At 36.7% G+C, this 20,034-nt stretch overlaps 1 protein-coding gene across 3 annotated transcripts in view; it reads left to right on the top strand.

Annotated features, from left to right (window-relative positions):
• Positions 1–20,034, top strand: part of METTL25 (methyltransferase like 25) — a 46,332-nt gene that overhangs the window by 8,006 nt on the left and 18,292 nt on the right. For all 3 annotated transcript variants that reach the window (XM_058023011.1, XM_058023012.1, XM_058023013.1), the window contains exons 3-6: positions 1,202–1,302; positions 6,955–7,587; positions 9,844–9,988; positions 19,295–19,389. In XM_058023011.1, coding sequence (XP_057878994.1) covers positions 1,202–1,302; positions 6,955–7,587; positions 9,844–9,988; positions 19,295–19,389 — 974 coding nt within the window. The remainder of the gene's footprint in view (positions 1–1,201; positions 1,303–6,954; positions 7,588–9,843; positions 9,989–19,294; positions 19,390–20,034) is intronic.

The following is a 20,034-nucleotide window of genomic DNA, read 5'->3' as shown; positions in this document are numbered from 1 at the left end:
TAAGGAAATTCTTCAATGAGATGACAAACACTTGTTTCTGCTATTTGTATTGTTTAAGTCTTTTAGTCTATTTTTCCTTTTGTCAGTTCATAGAGTCTATATTAGATTTTAAGTATTGTCATAACAGTTTATTATAAAAACCCCAGATGTTTAAAAAATAGACAGATCCCTTGGGGTTTGGGAAAAATAGAGAAAGCACTGGGTTTCTTATGAGCTCAGTTCAATTCCCCACTCTCTTTAAAGAAGTAACACACTTGGTTCTGCTCCCAGCATGATCTGATTCAAGAAATGAGCATGGTTTTTGCCTAATGATTAGTTTCTGGACAGATGAATACATACTGTGCATGAAGCAGAAAATGGGAAAGTATATTAATCTGCCTAGTCATGTAGAAAAGTCCTGTTTCCTAGCAGCATGCTCGTCAGTAATGATCCAGTTTCTTCTGCCATCACTCAGACTTACCATCAATTTCACTGGATCCAAGTGCACTGCAGCATTGGACCCCTAAGAGAAACATGTGGGTTCTTCCCTGGGGAGTGACTCTGAGCTCCTGCACAGAGGCTGGCAAGGGAGTGCTTGATGTTTTCCACAAGCTGTTAGCCCATGATGGAGGTTGACTCCATCTCATTAACACATTCTCCAGCAACACTGAAATGAGTGATTTTCTGCCATAGAGGTGTAACAGCTCTATAACCAATCCATAGGGTAAATAAAGAAAAGTTCATCTTCCTCTGAATCTTCCTAGGGTCACTCATAGCTTTTAGTAGAGATGTCTCCCTCTTGATACTGTCAGCAAATCTGCAGCATTAACAAGCTGTACAATGTGATTATTTATTGTCCCTGCTCTTATATTTCATTTATCAAAAGGTAAATGTGATAAATTAGACAAAAATAAATATTTTTCAATAAAAAGGAAGAAATAGTACCATTTTATAGTTGTAGCCATTGTCTAATACCTGGTCAGGTATTAAATATGCTACATCTTAAAAACACCTGACTTTTACACAGTGTTGAATGTTGCTAATTCATCCATAGTTCAGAAGTTTACTCTTGTAATAATTTAGTGAGTTTTTAATTAAAAATTACTACCCTGAAAATATGTAAACAGTGAAGTCTATATTAGCTTTTTTTTCCCTGATTGATCATGAATCCTTATTATTACAAGTTGTGTTAATATGTATTTATTTTCCTAATCTGATGCAGGTATCAAACCAGATGAGTTTATGAATAATAAGAAATCACATGAAGTGCAGGTGATGTCAGAGCTGGTAGACAGCATAGCAAATTATTGTGGGATAAAGCAGGTAAGAAAGCATTTCTTACTTTGTGTTACCAGGCACCTTCTGAGTTATTCTCCTTTTTTTGTGCCAATACACCACTTTGATATTCTGTCACTGCTGTTCTTATTTTTCCTGTACCAAACTGGAGCTAAAGGAGAGCTGTTGGGACCAAACTGAAGGACAGTTTTGTTTACAAATGTACTGTTCCAAAGGAACTGCCTTTCAGTGACTCATAATCACTCATGAGTAATTTTAAAAAGTTAAGATCATCCTCTATGTGTTGAGCAGCTAAAAACTGTTCTGCTTTTTGGAGCAGTACTGCCTTGTTTGTCAGTATTATATTGCTGGCAGTGTTGCACATGTGTCAGTAGGAGAGCTGCCTTGTGTCATGCACACAAGTGTCACACAGAGACAAGGCTGAATATCTTGGGCAATTTTGAAAGCTCCTCTTATTCTGACACAAGATTTAAATAATTTCCTATTGTATAATGCTGTTCACCTTTGTTTAACATGGATTGAGATCTATAAATTGGAAATCTAGTTATGATGTTTTTAGTTTGAAGAGAGACCAAATTAAGCAGAGATTTATGTGTGTGTGAAATACATTTGGTAGAACATGTTTGAGGCCTAGACACCCAACACCATTATCACCAAACAATTACTGCCTCAGTTGGCTGTTATGTTCATCAGATGCTAGGTTTGTCTTTGGATGGTGAAGAATTGCAGGATTCCTTTCTCAAATTTGATTGTAGCTTAAACCTTTTTTTTAATATACATGTAACTATGACTGCACAGTGCACTAGATCACTGTTTTAGTAAAACCTTGTAGAGGTTTATTTATGTATCTGTTGACAAAACACAAGCACCCCAGCAATACTTGGCATTTTTGAGTAGTATGTTTCACATTTTGTTAGACAAAGTGCACCAATACCATTTCCTCAGTTTACATGCATATGCTTTTTTGTAAGCTTTTTCAGTGGTAAGCCTTATGCTAAATTCCATACTTTAGGCCTGCGTTGTGGTAAGGCTAAATTTTTCAGGAGAGCTGAGTTTGTTTATTCATTTTAATCTCTGTAATGCTGGTAACTGGCCAATGTAGCTTCATCCTTGCTTTAAACTGGAGGTGACATGGGACTCTCAACAGATATTTGATTCCTTTCTACATCTGAGCTGCGCTTGCTTTCCATGCAAAGGGCTGTAACTATAAATGGAGACTTATTTCCTCCAGGCTAATATTCATTCCCAGAAAGATTTGTGGAGAATAAATTATATTTGTTTAAAACCAAAAGTTAATAAGGTACCTGCCCAGATTTTATGATGAGGGTATTTTCTCTGAGTATTCTTTTCTTGTAAGTAAATATGTATGAGTATAGTTTTAAATGAATGTACCTGCAGCATCCCAGGTTGCTGTTGCTCCCACCACAGGGAAAACCCCAAAACTTGGATTCAGCTCTGAATTGCTGAAGCTGAACTTTGGTTAGGAGGTTATTTGGCTCAGGCTGAATTTAATTTAGATAAGTAAATGATGCTGTACTCTTGCTAGATTTGGGTCAGGCCTTTGTGGCATCCTTGGAAACAGAGATCAAAATTTTCAGTCCTGACCATCTGTTTTGTGAGGAACAGCTGATGGAGACAAAGTTTTAGGCAGTGTTCTTACAACTGGGATTGTCAAGTAAATAGAGAGCTTTAATTAAGGCCAAACATTTGTGGGTGAGACGCAATCAGTTTGTGGGCATCTGCAGTCACTTACAGCGATGGAAGGCAGGCTCTCCTGCAGCCCTTGAGGAGCCACCACAGTGACAAGGGTGGGTGCCCTCCACAGCCCCAAAGTGGGGGTGCTCTGTAGAGAACAGAAATACACCAGCAGCACACTTGTGAATGTCTTTTGTTCTCTCATGAGCATGTTATTTTGCCTTGTTTACCTTTTGTTTCAGGCAAATATTAGTTGTTCAGTCCTTTCATGCACTTGAAAAAGCTGTAGGAGGGTATAGTTTGCTTACAGTGCAATAGTAAGTGGTCTCTGCATTTGCTGGAAAGTGAGGTTTCATATAGCGTTTTCATTCAGATTTAAATAGTTCATGTTAGATTCAGGAATGAAAGGAAAGCAAAAACCCTGTTCAGAAAGTAAAAAAGTAAAGCCATCTTAATAACTTAACCAAAGTTTCGATGTAGCTGGTTACACAAACCAGTCCTTACTAAGTATTTGTCAAAATGCTGCAGTTTCATCCAGGGATTAATACTTTTATCAGGTGGCTTGGAGTATCTCTATACATAGGGTTATTTTCTATTTACTTTTTAAAAAAATTATAACATTAAATGAAAATTATTATTGCAGTGTATCACTAAATATGAAATGCTGACTGCTCTATAATAACTTTTTTCCATTTTAGTTGTGCACTATAAAAATATTTATTTCTGCAAAGTTCCAAATCTCTAATATATGAGAAGAGCTTTCCTGTTACTTTAGAAAATAAAGAAAAGCCTCCTTCTTAGTCTTTAAAAAGCAACTCCTTTTGTTTTTGTTTTCTTTAAACTTAAAAAAAAAAAAGTTGCAATTATAAATTTTTAGGAGTTTTTCCTTATTGATTTTTTCCTATCCTTTTTGCAAAAGAAAATACATGTAGAATTTAATTTAAAAATCTAGAAGCATGAAAACACACCACATGTTTTACAACAGCACATGTCCTCAGGGTGTTTCTTTCAGATATTACAGATCACTGACAGCTTGGAAAATGCCCTCCATTTCACCTCCATACCCACGTTGTATAATGGGTGGTAGAGGAAATTGCCCTCTGTTGGTGTTTTATAATGTACAATAGTAAATAGCAAAATAAGAGTAAAAGCAAAAATTTTATTACCACTTTAATCACTTCTAGGTTTATGATTTTAATTTAAACGTTAAAGCAAAATAACTAAAGAGCATTTTTTTTCCAGTAGTTTGCTGACCCTTTTAAGCACTGTTCCTATCATATAAGTGGAACTTTTTTTTTTTAAGAAATTCTTGATTAAACTCTGAAAAGAAGCCAGTGTTGACTCCTCTTTGCTTAAGCACACATTTGTTTTATTTAATGTATTGGTCAAAGTTTTCCTTGGAAATTGCAGCATGTGCAGCAAGACTTGGAGTGTATAATGTAAGGATGATATAATTCTGCATTCAGCATCCATTACATTTGTGATTTCGTGCTGGGAAATGTTGGAATGCTTGATTGTGCCAGAAACTGTGTTTAAACATAGGACCCAACTCACTGTGGACAAGACCTTTGGAGTTTATTATATCGTGGAAATTTCATTTTGAAGGTTCATGCTTGACAGATATGCTATGGATTGCTTATTACCTTTCCCTATGTAATCAATGGAAAGTAAAGCAGGGACTAATTTAATTCAGTTTATTTGTTTAGTGCAAGATCGTTGCTTGCTATTTTTAGTCAACTTTTCCTTTTGTTTCTAAATCCCAGTGCTAATTTAACAATGTGTTGCTATTTTCTATTTACTTGAGAAACTTTCCCGAGCTGCAGCTGGTCCCTACAGCCACTAGGGGTCACACTTAGGAATGATTCACTACCCCTCTCTTGGGTAACCAAAAGCTGCGTTTCACAGAAAAAATTCAAAACTTGAAGTGAGGGTGTGCATATTCTACACAATTGTAATAGCTGTTAAACAAAAGGGTGGTAAAATTATTCCTTCAAGACTTCTTTTTCATTTCAAATGACAGAAACACAGAATGGGTCAGGTTGCAAGGGACCACAGTGGCTCACGTGGTCCAACCTCCCTGCTCAAGCAGGGTCATCCTAGAGCACGTGGCACAGGATGGTGCCCAGATTATTCCTTAATATCTTAATATTCCAGTGCTCAGTCACCTGCACAGTAAAGAAATTCTTCCTCATATTCAGGTGGAATTTCCTGTGCAGCTGTTCCCACCTGTTGCCTCTTGTCCTATTGCTTGGCACCACCGAGAAGAGCCTGGAAACCTCCTCTGACACACTCCCTTCACATACTTGTACTCTCAGTTGTCTCCCTTCAAAACTGAACAGGCCCAGCTCCCTCAGCCTTTCCTCACAAGAGAGGTGCTCCAGTCCCCTCATGATCTTTGTTGCCCTCTGCTTGACGTGCTCCAGGAGCTCCAAGTCTCTCCTGTGCTGAGGTGCCCAGAACTGGGCACAGTGCTCCAGGTGTGGCCTCACTGGGGCCTCAGTAGAGCGCAATAGGACAAATGTGACAAACAAATGACATTTTAAAAAGTATGCCTAGGTTATATAGATTCCATTTCACTAAATTCATTCCTGTACAGATTTATTTCAAAAAATGGTATGGTTGTAGCTTGTCTAGATTGCAAATATTCATCAATATCACATGATGACTACTCATGAGAATGCCATGTGCTACTGAGTAAACAATTTGTACCTAATAGTATTCTCCACTGTTGTCCGTAGTCCTTAGTGACATTGTCTCAGATTTTTCTTTCTAATTCCATGGCTGTCCAAATCTTTTCATTAAGATAATGAATAAATCTTTCTTTCTCATTGAGTAAAAATACTGCTGTATTGAAGATTTTTACCTGGTAAATAACTATGCAGTTGAGTTTAAGATGCATCCATGTAGTGCATACTGCAATTTAGGTTTAGCAGTAGCAGTGTAAGATTTCTTATGAGCATGTAACAGACCAAGGACAAAACATAGAAGTTCTTGAATCAAACACTTCCAGGAGCTTCTACAAAGAAGTCATTATATCTAGTCAATACTATTTTTAGTAGATAACTGCATAGAAGTGAATGTTATAATTTTCTTTCCTTAGAGATTTGTCACTCTGCCAATTCTTATAAAATATTGTGTTATGTATTTATTACATATTAAAGCATACATTATATAAAGCTGTGATTACGTACTGAAAGGTCTCAGGTTACTCTTGTTTTTGCTAATGCTTTTTAAGGGTATTTTCTTCCTGAGTTACATCAGTCACTGAACTAGCACGATATCAGCTGTAATACAAATTAAACTGGTACCTATCACTCCTTCCTTCAGAATGGGCAGTGGAAAGTACATGTGGATTGTGAGCCCCTTTGTTTATTAGAAAAGCATCCTCATGTTAAAAAGAAAACTGTATGGGTTGTTTTCACAGAATGGGAAAGCAGAATAAACAAGCATTCTGGCATAAAAGAGTATCAATATCACTCATCTTTAGGTCAGATCTGAAGGGATTAAATTAAGCACTGAAACTAGAGATGCTTTTTGCTGTACACCCACTGGTTGTAGCCTCCTCAGTGTGGGAATTAGGTGCCTAAAGCTGAATACTGTGAACTGTATATTTGCTAACTCTGACCCAGTTCAGCAAGGGCAGGTGGAATTGCTGGTAGTTTATGGTTTGTTTTTTTTTTTGGCAGAAGAAAGGTCTGTATCAAAAAATGTACTGAAAGTCTTTACAAGAAGCAGGGCATGTGAATTGCAAAAACATTGCAATGTCTATTTTCTGGAGCACGTCAGTTAAGACTTAATTCTGTGTTTTAAAGTCAGGAAAAAAAATCAAAAAAAGCAAAAGAACTAAGTGCATTGAGAAGTATGATGCTAATAAGGTAACTATTCAATCCATGCTTAAATTTTTAGGGAATAATTTTACACTTAAAGTGTGCCTTGTTGCTCATTAATATAGCAATTTTCCTTTATTTGTTCTCCATTATCTAGGTGATTGATATAGGTTCTGGGAAAGGCTACCTGAGTTCATTTCTGTCCATGCAATATAACTTAAAGGTTTATGGCATTGACTCCTCAAGCTCCAACACAAATGGTGCTCATGAAAGAAACAGAAAATTGAAGAAACACTGGAGAGCATATCAGAGTCGAGGAAAAGTAAGCCTCAAAAGCCAGAGTTTGGAAATGGCAAATGACAGGCCAGTGGAACATGAACTTAATTGTAAAAAAATCAATGAAGAGCTCTTAAATAATGCCAATAGTCTTCAAAATCAGGGCCAAGTGATTATTCAAGATGTAGTTCCTTCTTGTGGTTTCACAGAAATGACTGCACTCGAAACCAACACAGAAACTGAAGCTGATTTAGTCAGTGGGACACAATCTCATGAGACCAAACTTTCTGAAGAGGTTCTTGCTGTTCTAAATGTTCTTCCTGTTGATGCCGTAGAAGATTTTTCTTCATCTCATTGTAACTGTGGGGAACTCTGTGAAGAGGAAAAAGTGCAAAGAAAAATGACATCTCTCAACACTAAAGCAAGAAAGTCAAGTGAATCGAACCTCTATCTTCCACTGACCTCTTGCATCACTGCAGAAACAGAACTCAGTGACATCATAACAGATCTGGAGGTTATTTTACTTTAAATATTTACTGTATTTAGATTGTCTGTTGTCTTTATATTGCCATTTTAATATGTGTATGTTTGCTGAGTGTACATAGAGTACTATGTCCGGTGTAAATGAATATTCTGGCCCAATAATGGTTTTTAACCAGATAGTAGAAGTATGTCTACCATATAAAGATTGTATTCCTATTTTGCTACATGTGTTGGGATGTTCTTGAATCAGTCTTTAGAATTTATGTGGTAGATAATAATCAGCTGGCAAAGTTAACAGCTTATTCAGTTATTTTACAACTCTCATTATAGATAAAGTCTAATTATTATGAATTTGTTATTATTTACCAGGGAGATGCATATATTAAGCATTGGAGTTTCAATTCTCCTAAAAGTTACTTTTTCAAGTTACATATTTTTATACCTTCATTCACACTGGGAAGGCATAGGAGAATTTATTGTGTATAGTATTCAAGATGAAGAATTTGTTAAGAATTATTATATTTTGACTTTACATAATTACTTTAATTTCATTTAGTAATTTACTAGCTGGCAGGGTTTGTGTTTAGACAAACAAGCTCAAGTTCAGCTGCCAGTGGCACAAGTCTAGAAACTCTGAGGTTGTATGTTTAGTTTCTATGCCTGAACTAACATACATTGATTGAGTAGATGCATTCAGTCTTTTATTGAATGATAAAAACTTCTCTGTGTTCAGTAGTGATCAAGCTATTTTATTCCAGGGTGTAACAATCTCTGATTCAAGACCATTAGTTTGTGCTAACAATCCTATAACTTGAGCTATAAATGCAGCTGAGTATCTGAGAACATGTGGAGCAAACTCATGTCTGTCTGCAGAAAACACCCTGAGCAGCAGGGTTTGTTGATGAAGCATATGCCTATACATTTGCACAGCTGGATTGTGCGTCCTCTTAGTGTGTAATTTGTACAATATTGGAGGTGGAAGAAATCCTATATCACTGCCTTTTTTGATATTAAAAAAATACTGTCAGGGAACATGAAAGAGGAAAGCAGAAGTTTTCCTGTTTCAGACATGAATGCACTATGTAATACAGCTGGGTGTGATAATCAGATAAAATCAGAATGATTATAGAATGGTATCTCAACTGAGTGACCCTGGCCTAATTTCTTGTTGATAACCTGTAAAAGTGAAGGCTCTGGGGAGACTTTATAGCACATTCCATTATAGTACCTAAATGGGACCTTACAAGAAGGCTGGAGAGATAATTTTAAGAGGGCATGTAATGATATAACAAGCCTTAAGATGAAGGAGGATAGATTTAGATTAGGTAGACACTAAAAGGAAATGCTTTACTGTAAGGGTGATGAGACACCCACAAAAAATTGCCCAAAGAGGTTGTGTATGCCACTAGAAGTGTTGAAGGCCAGGTTAGATGAAGCTTTGAGCAACCTGGTCTTGTGGGGCAGGGGGGTTGGAACTAGGTGATCTCTAAGGTCCTTTCCAACCCTAATGATTTTTTGGTTCTATGACTAATAAATCTGTCTGTAATTCAAAGCAACACCATGTTTGCCGTGTGGATCCCAACCGGTAATATCAGAAGGGAAATATCTTGTTATGAATAGTTAGAAGAGAGAGAATTTTCATGGAGAAATGGAGGCAAAAGCAAAGGAAAACAGGAAAGTAGGAAATAGAATGGGCAGAAGAGCAGAGCATCTGAAGCTGAAGTTCTTACTTTGTGCTGTGAAGGAGAATGCCCATTTGTTGTTGAATAGCAGCGGGCATACTGAGAAACTGTCAGTGATGGTGTTTGGGAAATGACAAAGCTGCTCTTCACCTTAAACCTGTATTTAGGAAGTTGCCTTGATTTCAACAACTTAAACTAGCAGAAATGCCTTAAATAGGTGCAGCCAGATTTACAGCAAGGAATCTTTGCTAAGAAAAGTAGCAGTGGTGCTAATAACAAGAACAGGAAACCTAGGAAAGACTAGAGAAAATGGTATGTGCCCAGTAAACATGTAGATATTCCCTTCCCTGCAGCTATGTTACTCATAGTCTTGAACTTCTGCATCATGGCCAGTTTTCACCATATTTTCTTAGCACTGAAGAGCTTTGATTAGCATTGAAAAATTCTAGAATAGAACAGCAGGAGTCCTTGTGGAGTTGGGTATTTCTACCTTACAGCTCACTATTTGCAGCACATTCAGGTTTTGGAGTTTGTTTTTGTTTGTGCTCTATCAGCTGATGAACGAGATGATTTATTGTTGCCTTTTTTTTTCTTTTTCTTCTTAGGACTGTATGATGGTGGGTCTACATACATGTGGAGATCTTGCTGCAAATACGCTACGAATTTTTACTGCCAAGCCTGAAATCAAAGCCGTTTGCAGTGTGGGCTGCTGCTACCATCTGCTGTCAGAACAGTTTGAAAACCAAGAAGGTAATTCTGAGCTTAACATGTGGCTGCCAGTTTGCATGTTGAGAGTATTATACCTTTCAATTAATAATCTCCTTGTGTTTGTTCCTTTCCAGTGGCTTATTTAGTACTGGTTTTATTTGTTTTATGAGGGTCATTCACTGCCAGATGCGTTGTTGCTTTTCCATTATGCCAAGGTTCCTAAAATTTTTACTGAGATTAGGGACATAAGTGCATAGTGTTTTTATATGATTATAACTACAGCTGGTTTTTTTCATTAAATGAACTATAAATGTATAGACTGTTTTAGTCCAGTATGTTTCCATCCTTTTGAAATATTTTGTACCAGATTTTATCCTCGGCTATCTGTGTGCAACATCCGGTTATGTTAATTTGTATATATACAACAATGAGCAGAGTTAAGATTTTGTAAAGTAAGGTAATACTCAACAAAACAGTCATCTGGGTGCTGTGCCAGTCTTTGCCCATCATAAAACAGTACATATATAAGATTTTTTCTTGGGAAGATAACATGAAAATTATTTGTGGATCCAGAATATATTTTCCTACAAATGGAAGGAGGGGGTTTCATTTTTGAGAGAAAGTTGGTATTTTTACTTGAAATTGTGTATAATGAAAAAGATTTAAGGAACTTAAATCTTTCTTGAGACCACTTGGCTTTCTTGAGACAAGTGGTACATAGGTGATATGTCTAAATGACCATCTGCTGACATGCTACAACCTGATCATCATATCAGTAAATCTGAAAAAGGCTTGGCTTGGCAAGGTGTACTTCAGCTCTTTCAGGGAACTTCACAGACACAAAGGCACGTGGGACTCAGCTATTGCTCTTAAGGAGTTAGCTGCTTAAGTAGTCACAAGCACAGCTCCACACTGACCATGACACATGCTAGCTTTCTTGCTTTAATAATCTTTTCATGTTGATTTTGATTAACTCTGCAAGTCTTTTAAGAGGTTTTTCAGTGTATTAGTCTTAGTAATTTCAAAATACTTCAGCTCACTCCAAAAGCAAAGGAAAAGAAAATACAATTGAAATTTCTATGCTACAAAAAAGCAGTTAGAGAAAAAATACACAATTACTTTTACATCAGAGTTTTAAGACATTAAAAACTTTTCAGGTACTTCTCATTAAGTCTGAGTGTCTGAAACATTTGGTTCTTTCTTATTGCAAAGAGGACGCAGCTTCCTGTGCTAGCTATATAGGATTACTTTTTGCAGACCAGTGCATAAACTCAGACACCCCCAAAGGATCAGGCATGATAACCTTTCAAAGTTCAAATAAACAGATATGTGTACATGGTTAGAAGAGATACTGCAGTTTCATAGCAGTATGAAAATGAAGTCAAATTGCATGTTGAATTGATTTTACTCTGCTTGAAGGACAAAATTATTCTCAAAGGAGAACATTTGGACAGAACAAAAGGAAATTACAGTATACTTTTTTTGGGAAAGAATATATATATTGTTTTAATAATGCTCAAAAATAATTTATTTTTTTACTATTACTATGAGACTGCATATTCTAAAATGTATAATGCTGTTGTATTCCCCTACTAAGTCATCTACCATATGGCTTGTTCTTAAATGTGCAGTGGAGGGCTAAGAGAACAAGGACTGACAATATCTAAGATTTAAGATTTCTTCAAATGGAAAATGGGAAAGAATTCAGACTCTATCTTGTGTCTGCATTTCCTGTGCATGGACTTCAAACTGACAAAGCATTCTGGAGGATGCTGGGGGACTCTGTCTCTTATCAGATGGTATTGGTCCAACAATTCAAGCAGTAAAAGAGCTCCTCTTGTAGCTAGCAGAAGCAAGTGGATTTTAATACTGCTTCCAGAATGGGCCAAATAATAGCATTTAAGTAGCAAGTAACTTCTGAAGGTCATCTGGACCAGATCATGCCACAAAGCAGGGCCAGCTTAGATTGTTTCACTCAGGGTCATGTTTTGACTATCTCCAAGGACAGTGATACAGTGGCCCATTTCAGTGTTTGGCCTCACCATGAATTTCTTTCCTTCATATCCATTCAGACTTTGTAGTTATTGTGCACTATCTATTGTCTTTTTCATTTTGCACTGCCAAGAATAGTCCAGCTTAATCCTTTTTGTTGTCTTTCCTTTAGGAAAACAGCAGTTAGATCCCTTCTTGGCTGCAGCCCTTTAGTGCTTTTGCCACCAATAAATTCATTTCAGTCATTATACTGGGCTGAAGAGCCCAGAGGAGCGCTCCAGATACTCACACAAGTGCTAAAAAGGGAGAATAATCACATCCCTTAATCTGCAGGCTTCACTGTCAAGCTTCAGATTACTATTGATTTTCTACCTATTTTTGAATAGGTAGAGGTTTGAATAGGTTTGAGTCATATCTTTCAATTTTGTCTATAAAGATACTAAGGAAACTTTGCTGAAAGACTTCATAAGATCAAGATAAACTATGACTCTGCTGTCCCCTAGTTCGTGGAGCCGGTCACTGCCTCACAGAAGGCAGTAGTTTGTCAGTGCCTGGTGAATTCCTGCCAGCTAGTGTCAACCTTCTTCTTACTCTTCGTGGGCCTGGACATGGTTTCCAGGAAAAAGTGCTCCATAAACTTGTTGAGACTATCTGAGCTTATTTAGGGGAAGATGAGTGTGGTTTTCACCTGTTTCCTGTAATCAGGATGGGCATGATCTGTAAAAGACTATAGAGTATGGCCTTCGTGGGACACCGGTGAGTTACGTGGTCCTGCAATGCATCCCGTGTGGCCACATGCAGATTTTGTGTGTTTCTGGTTGGCCTGTGTGGTACCTCAGCCAGTATGATCTCTGCTGTAGGTAATCCTTTGCTTGTCCAGGCTCTGACACTGAACTCAGGAGAGCTACTGGCTACTCTAGGCCATCAATCAGAGATGGCAGAGACACGCAGATGCTTTGTGTGGAGAGACTAGTTTGGGTGTTAACAAGCAGGTTGAGAGCTATATCTCTGCAGTGACAGATCTTCCCAAGAAGCAGAGAATTGGGCAGAACTTGATGCAATACAGGAATTTACTTACTCATTGGAAATGAGTTCAGTAAGCAAGGGCTTGCCTGCAAGGATGCAGTGGGAAGTTCTGTTAGAAAGCATTCTACATTGCTTTTATCTTGACTGAGTAGCCTCGAAGTTTTTCAAAATCTGTTTTTAAAATGTCATTTGTTCTCTTTAAAAACTTTTTTATTTTCTTGAGGTGTGCACCGTTAAAGTCAAGGTTGTGGCAAGTCCGCCTCAAAGCTCTTGCCCCCAAAGTAGCACATTTTCCATCTTTGCTGTTTCTTTAATGTAAACTCAGAGGGCTGTGCTTGTAAGCACAGTTGAAGCAGAGGAGCCACCTCACAGAGGAGCTGCAGTGGACTTCTGGTTGCCATAAATTGGTATGGCTGGACAGTATGTTCTTTGGCACTTAAGATTTAATACCAAGATCAGTCTTGTTTGAGGTCAATGAAAAATTACTTTTCCAGTTCATATTACAGTTTATATTAACTGGAATTAACTGGTATTCATAGGAATAAAATTTACCTGTTATGATGCCTAACATAGTGTTTATAAGTCTGAGGTGTTGAGTTGACAAAATATCAACAAAATGTTATTATGGTGTTTTTGTTGGACTACTGAATTACCTTGCTTATCACAAGCTAGGGATTTTTTTTGTTTCTGAGATGACTTCAGGGAATAATGCATTACATTTCTCACACACTCTAAAAATAGTACAGATATTGCAAGATTGGCTGATTCAGTTTGGTGTTGGACCTGCTATGAATACTTTGTGAGCATTTCTGATGAAAGTAGGTGCCAGCAGTCACAATCTTGAATAATAATGCAATCAGTACATAGTGTCCTTCTGTGTGTCTCTAAATAAGCTGAATTCAGCTGGAAATTTTTGTAATGGGACCACATTTCCAATTGTGCTGGGAATAATTTTGAACTGTTAAGATCATGAAAGTCTTTGCTTTGATTTATTAGCGGCTAAAACAACCAAGAGCTGTTATGTAACATCAAATTTCAACTCAGTTTTAAGAAGTTGAAGCCAATGTCTTTTAACACCTGTCTTTAAATTTCACTGCTGTTATAAGCAGTATGAAATTCTAAGTTTCAGTTAATAAGGAATAATATGACAGCTCTTGGAAAATTCTAAGTAGTTTTACTTTGGCTCTCTCTAAGGAGAATTGTCTGTTTATATAGAGATTCTTGTATGGATAAAATATACGTAGCCATTAGTATAATTGATTCCTTTGGGGGTTTTCTTCTCTGTTACTGCATTGGGTAGTCAATTACATCAGAGTAGAAAATATTTTACTATTTATCAGAGACATTTTACATAAACCTATTTACATAGTGAGCCATTATGTCAGTTTTTCTGGGAAAAAAATCAGTTTGCTAATGATTTTTAGGTTAAAACAAACTCTGTGTCTCTGTTCAGGAGATAGTCTTAGGATTTTTGGGAGCTGTTTTATCTTACATTCAGCTAACATGTTTTTGGGGCAATGTACCAGCTGGTCTATGATTATCCCTAAACAGAGAAGAACTGAAATTTAACATATTTTTTAAAAGATTTTTTTACTTGAAAAGGAATTTGGGTTTCTGTGTTCTGATTCTCTTCTTTCCATCCTCCATATCACCAAATACATCAGTACCAGTCTGTTTTGAGGAAAAAACACATGAATGTTGCTCTTGCTTTGGAGCTACTGTTAAGACGCACCACAGAGATGGGGTAACTGAGATTTTTTTTAATATATCCCTTGGGGCGGAATAAAGTGAAACAAATGACAGGTATATATATAAATGTATGTGTGTGGGTGTGTGGATATATATATTTTAGAACAATTGGGTTGCAATAGAAATGTAGCCATTTTGGTTGTTATCTATAGTAATACGACATTATAAAGGCATGAAAATATCACTGTAGAAAATATACAAAGAAGAGAAAGAAATTATTAGAGTAGCTAGCAGAGAGGAAAGATACCATCACCCATCATTTTTGCACTTCAGGAGCACTTTGCACCTCAGATGTCCATTGGTTGAAGTGATGGTCACAATCTTGATCTGTCAGGGATGGGGCAAGCCATGAAACAAAGACTTCAAGGGTTAATATAGGCTCAGGTTGGAAATGCCCAGGTACCTCCCCTGTGGGGGGAAGTTTTCACACTTTGTATCATGTGCAGTCCTCAGCAAGTGTGGTCACAGCACCAAGCCTGACAGAGTTCAAGAAGTGTTTGGGCAGTGCTCTCAGGCACATGGTGTGATCCTTGGGAATGGTGCTGTGCAGGGCTAAGAGGTGATCTTGATGATCCTTTGGGTCCCTTCCAACTCAGCATATTCTTAGATTCTGCAATTTGAAATAAGAGATAGGTGTAGTTGTATAGATGCTTTCAGTGATAGCTGTCTGATAGAAGCTCTTTTGAGGTTGGCTTAAGTATGACAAAACAAACTCCATATTGTGTAAGGATTTCCAAAGTCGGGTCACTGCTGAGTAGAGGAGTTCTAAAGCCCTCCAGGAAGCTGTGGAAAGTAGCTTCTTAATCAGGCACTCTGAAAGAAGTCAGCAAAGCTTTTGCAGAATAAACTTTGACTATTAAAAGCTATTGAACATAATTAAGAGAACCAAAAGGGTTGCAAAGGGTAGTCAAAATTCACATACAGAATTTTATTAGACTTGTGAAACATGGGAAAGCCTTGAGTAAGGTGGATTCAGAGGACAAATACTAGGAAACTGAATTTTCTAAAGGATTACTTACATAAATATAATGGCTTGGTATCACTCTGTTCCACTCAAATATAAAAGATTACTCACTGTTTCAGGGTATTAGAGTACAGATGATTTATGTGTAGCCTAGGTATATTTTCAAAGATATTCCACAGCCAATGTCTTAAAATAGCTAGCACTGATACCATGGCAACACAGGAAAACACTTCCAAGCAACAGATCAAAAAGCTTAATTTCCTTCCCAAGGCATTTTTAGATATTGCTGCATAGGGAACCTTTCCATGTATTTGTGACACAGCTAACTAGTCACTGAACCCCAGATGTTTTCTATAAAAATTGATTCTGAAAAAAATATGAAACTTGAAAAAATACTAACAAGGTAAGCTTTACAAATGTTAAATGACTGTATTACCTATTGAAGTTATTATTGTATTTTTCATTAATTAGTGTAGCAAGAATATATTAAAACCTGAAACCATCTTATATTTGTACTTTTCTCAGTGTGTACAAAGTATGAGGTTAGAATTGAGAATGCCAAAGTTTTAATGCACATAATTAAAACATACTCTAGGTTTGGGTGTTGGAAATTATTTTGGTGACAGCTGATTCTGTTTCCTGGAATTAGAGAGCATTTTTCTTCCCCACTGTCCTCTGCTTCTCCTAGCAAAATCCTGCTTAGTCAGGGGACTTTTTTTGAAAAATGCAAACTCAAGGAACAGTGAATTACATGGCCAAGGAAGATTTAGTCTTTTCCAAGCAGGAAAAAGGCAGGTTAGTAGTTATCTATTTTTTTGGGAATAACAGAAGTAGATGTTGTGGAAGATAGAGGCTGTGGAGGATCTGAAAAAGGTTATTTGTGTTTTAGTACAACTTTGATGAAGTACACAATATATACAAAGACACAAAGTATGGTGTATGTGAAAAAAACTGAGGAGGGTAATAAAGATTAATTTCCACTGAAAAATCTCAGAAGAAAAAATGCCATTTCAATCCATTGAATTACATAATCAGCCAAAAGAGCAATTAGGTTTAGGGTTGGGATTCAGAGATTCTGACAAAGCTTACAGCTCCAGGGACACCCGGGCAGGAAAAGGCATGCCAATGGGAACACGATGCTGCACCAGCATTGCTGGCTCCACAGCTTTCTGATCTGGCTTATCCCACAGAACCTAAGTCAGGCTTATTTTTTCCAGTAACATTAAAGCTTGTTGGTCCTGTTGTTTTATAATGACCACATTTTACTGTAAAGCTTTGTGAAGTAAAATTTGAATATTAGCGCACTAAAAATTGCAGTATTATTCTTAGAAATGCAAATTGATGGATGGACTAATATTAAAGGTATTGGAGAAGCTTGTCCCATTCTCTTGAACTTCCTTGTCATCATTTGTGCACATACAGAGTTGGCAAATGTGAAAAGGATTTTATGAAAAAAGGATTTTCGTAGAAGGAATTCTGTCTGATTGGCTACTCTGTACTGAATTATAATGTGGTTGCTTCATGCATTGTTGGACACTTGAGCTGTTTCCTGTGAAATGTTCCATGGAATACTTAAAATATACTTAAAATGTTTCTTGAATATTTTTTGAGATTTATACAGTTTAGAACTGCTGTTGTGATAGATAGAAGCACAATATATATGAGGTATATAGTATTAAGTATATCTGAAATAATTGCAGGCATTAAAACAAATTCCAGTTTTTTAAAATATAGCTTGTAAATATATGAACTTTATAGCAATACTTTAATCCTAAAATTTTTTAAAGTGTGCTTGAGAGCAGACTGGATGTGAAAAAATAAGTAGAACTTAAAGCAATATTGTAGATGTGTGGTCAGCTTTTGATATATGGGAAAAATTTATTTCTAACTTGAAGCATTAGTTTCCCTCTCTTTTCCTCCTACTTTACAGTTTCAATAATTTAAAAGAAGATGATGTTTTGACTGATAATCTTTTCCAAAGATTATCTGAATTATGCATGAACAGTGCACTGATACTGAGATTGTAGCTGACAGGGTAGTAACTTTAACTTGAATGAATGATTAATTTGCCTGGAGGACAGGGTATAAATTGGAAGAGATTTGCTTGAAAAGATCAAGGATTTAATCTTTCTAACTCAGTTTGCAAATTTTTATTTTGAAATATTTTAACAATGATATTGGAAAGACATACAATAGGAACCATGTCAGTCATTGTTTTCTTGCACTCAATAAGTTCTTACTGACATCTCTGTAGTAGAAATATCCACGTATTCCATGTACTCCATAATTAGACTTGAAGTTAATTAATATTTTAGAGCTTGTCATGAGGCACTTAAAAATTCTTATTACATTTCTAGTGCTGAAACCACTTACAATCTGTTTGGTCAAATTTCATCTTTATTTCTAAAAAGTCTTCTTTCTCGTTCTGCTAATCATGCTAATAATTAAAATCCTATTCTAAATCATGGTTCTCAAACCAATATTCAGCCCCTAAGAGCCTCTGGTATCCCTCAGGGTTAAAAGGAGAGCAAAGTGTGGGGTTGCCTGCAGAGGTTTCTTGCCTGCCTGCCGTTACTCTCTGATGGTCAGCTGAGACTGGGCACTACTGCCAGAAAGCCAAAGGCTTTCCCTCCCTCCCATGAGTTGTGGGGAGGGTTCTTTATAGTTGGTTTTTTTTTTTTTTTCTTTGCTTGACTTTTATGGAGTGAATTATATATCTCCGACTGTTGGTAAATTTTCTGCTGTCCCCTCTTTTTAACCCCATTATATGATTTATTCTGAAATATGCCCCAGTTCCCTTCCTGTGCTAAAAAGCCAGGATCTAGGCCAATTTGTGTTGGGTTTTTTTTTTAAGAAAGCAGTAAATCTTATTCACTATTCTAAAAATCAGCTGACAATGTAATAATGAAAACTCTAAACATTTAGAGTTTGTGTATATTTAGACGTGACTATTAAGAACATCTATAAAGTAATCTCTGTACCAGTTTTCCCACATTTGCATTAGGGCTAAACATGAATAATTGTCTTGTTACTCAAAATACAAATGATACTGAAACTGAGCACATATTGTGAGGCAAATGCTTCTTGGTGTTTTGAAGAAACAGCAAGAGTCTTTGCAGCTGCTCTTTTCTGGAAAACAAACATTCTGCCTTACAGCAGAATGTTGTTTCAGAACTAGAATAAACAAATACATATTGTTCTGTGTGATGTTTGAAAGACGTTTGGGATAGAATAAGAAGACAATGAGAAGTGGTACTGAAGCCCTGCTGCATGGAATGACTGCTTGGCCTACATCTTGTGATTCATGGCATGGTGTAGGTTGCCATGAGTATCTGCAGACTTTTCTCTTGTCCCTTTGACTGTTTTTTTAGAGGATTTTTGTAAAGGGCATTCACTTAAAATTGTTTTGGAAAATGTGAAATTATCAGCAATACAGCATAAAGCAAAAACATCTGTTGCAGGGAAAACATGTTTTTTGTAGCACCACCACAAGTTTTGGTACTGGATGAGAGCAGTTAAGTGTTTCTACTACATTACCTACTGTTCATCTTGCTGAATCCATTGTGTAGTCTGAAAGAGGAAAAGCTGTGCCTTTGTTTTTTTCCTCCATATTGCAGAATGCCACGACCAAGTCTGGGGATTTCCCATGTGTCAGTACTTGAAGGACAAAGGCTGGTGCTGTGGTCGCAATGCTCGGATGTCAGCATGCTTGGTATGATTCCCCCTCCTTTCTTTTTCTACTGAGAGCTTTGTCCAGATGTTACAGGATTCATTGTTTTTGGCTTCTGATCCTGAAGCCATGACTTTACTCCAAGAATCTACAGGATAACATCATTAATGTTGTAAGCATGATGAATTATATCTAAAAAACTATAGTATTGACCTTCCAGCTTTATAAATTTTATACTTGCTGGAGGCATGAAAAAATGAGTATTGATAGAAATGTATTTTAAGAGTGGACAGAAAGGCCAAAGCTTTGCTGAAACCTAAACAAGGTAACCCCTCAGGATTATAGTTCTTGGCCAAGGACTTAGGGAGAAACAAGGTAATTTTAGAAGGATTGCAATCAGTAACTCCCTCAATGCCTTCATGATTCACAATATTGAATGTTCTAGCTGTTTAAAACATGAACAACCCTGCCTGTTCCAAAAACTAGAGGAGCTCTAAAAATCCATGTATTTTAAGAGTCTGGAAACTTCTTTTTAACATTGCACCAAGAGAAGAAGTACTATTTTAAAGGCTTAGCCTCATCAAGATAGAATGATGAGCTGTTGTCTAATTTGAAAAAACAGGTAGGTACTGAAAATTTTCACCACTGTTTCATTTAGAAGACTACTATTCCTTCCCTCTATTAATT

The sequence above is a fragment of the Melospiza georgiana genome, chromosome 4 (genome assembly GCF_028018845.1).
Source record: "Melospiza georgiana isolate bMelGeo1 chromosome 4, bMelGeo1.pri, whole genome shotgun sequence".
In the NCBI taxonomy this organism is placed as follows: Eukaryota; Metazoa; Chordata; class Aves; order Passeriformes; family Passerellidae; genus Melospiza; species Melospiza georgiana.
Note: the sequence above shows the minus strand (reverse complement) of the source record. Positions and strands in the feature narration are given on the sequence as shown.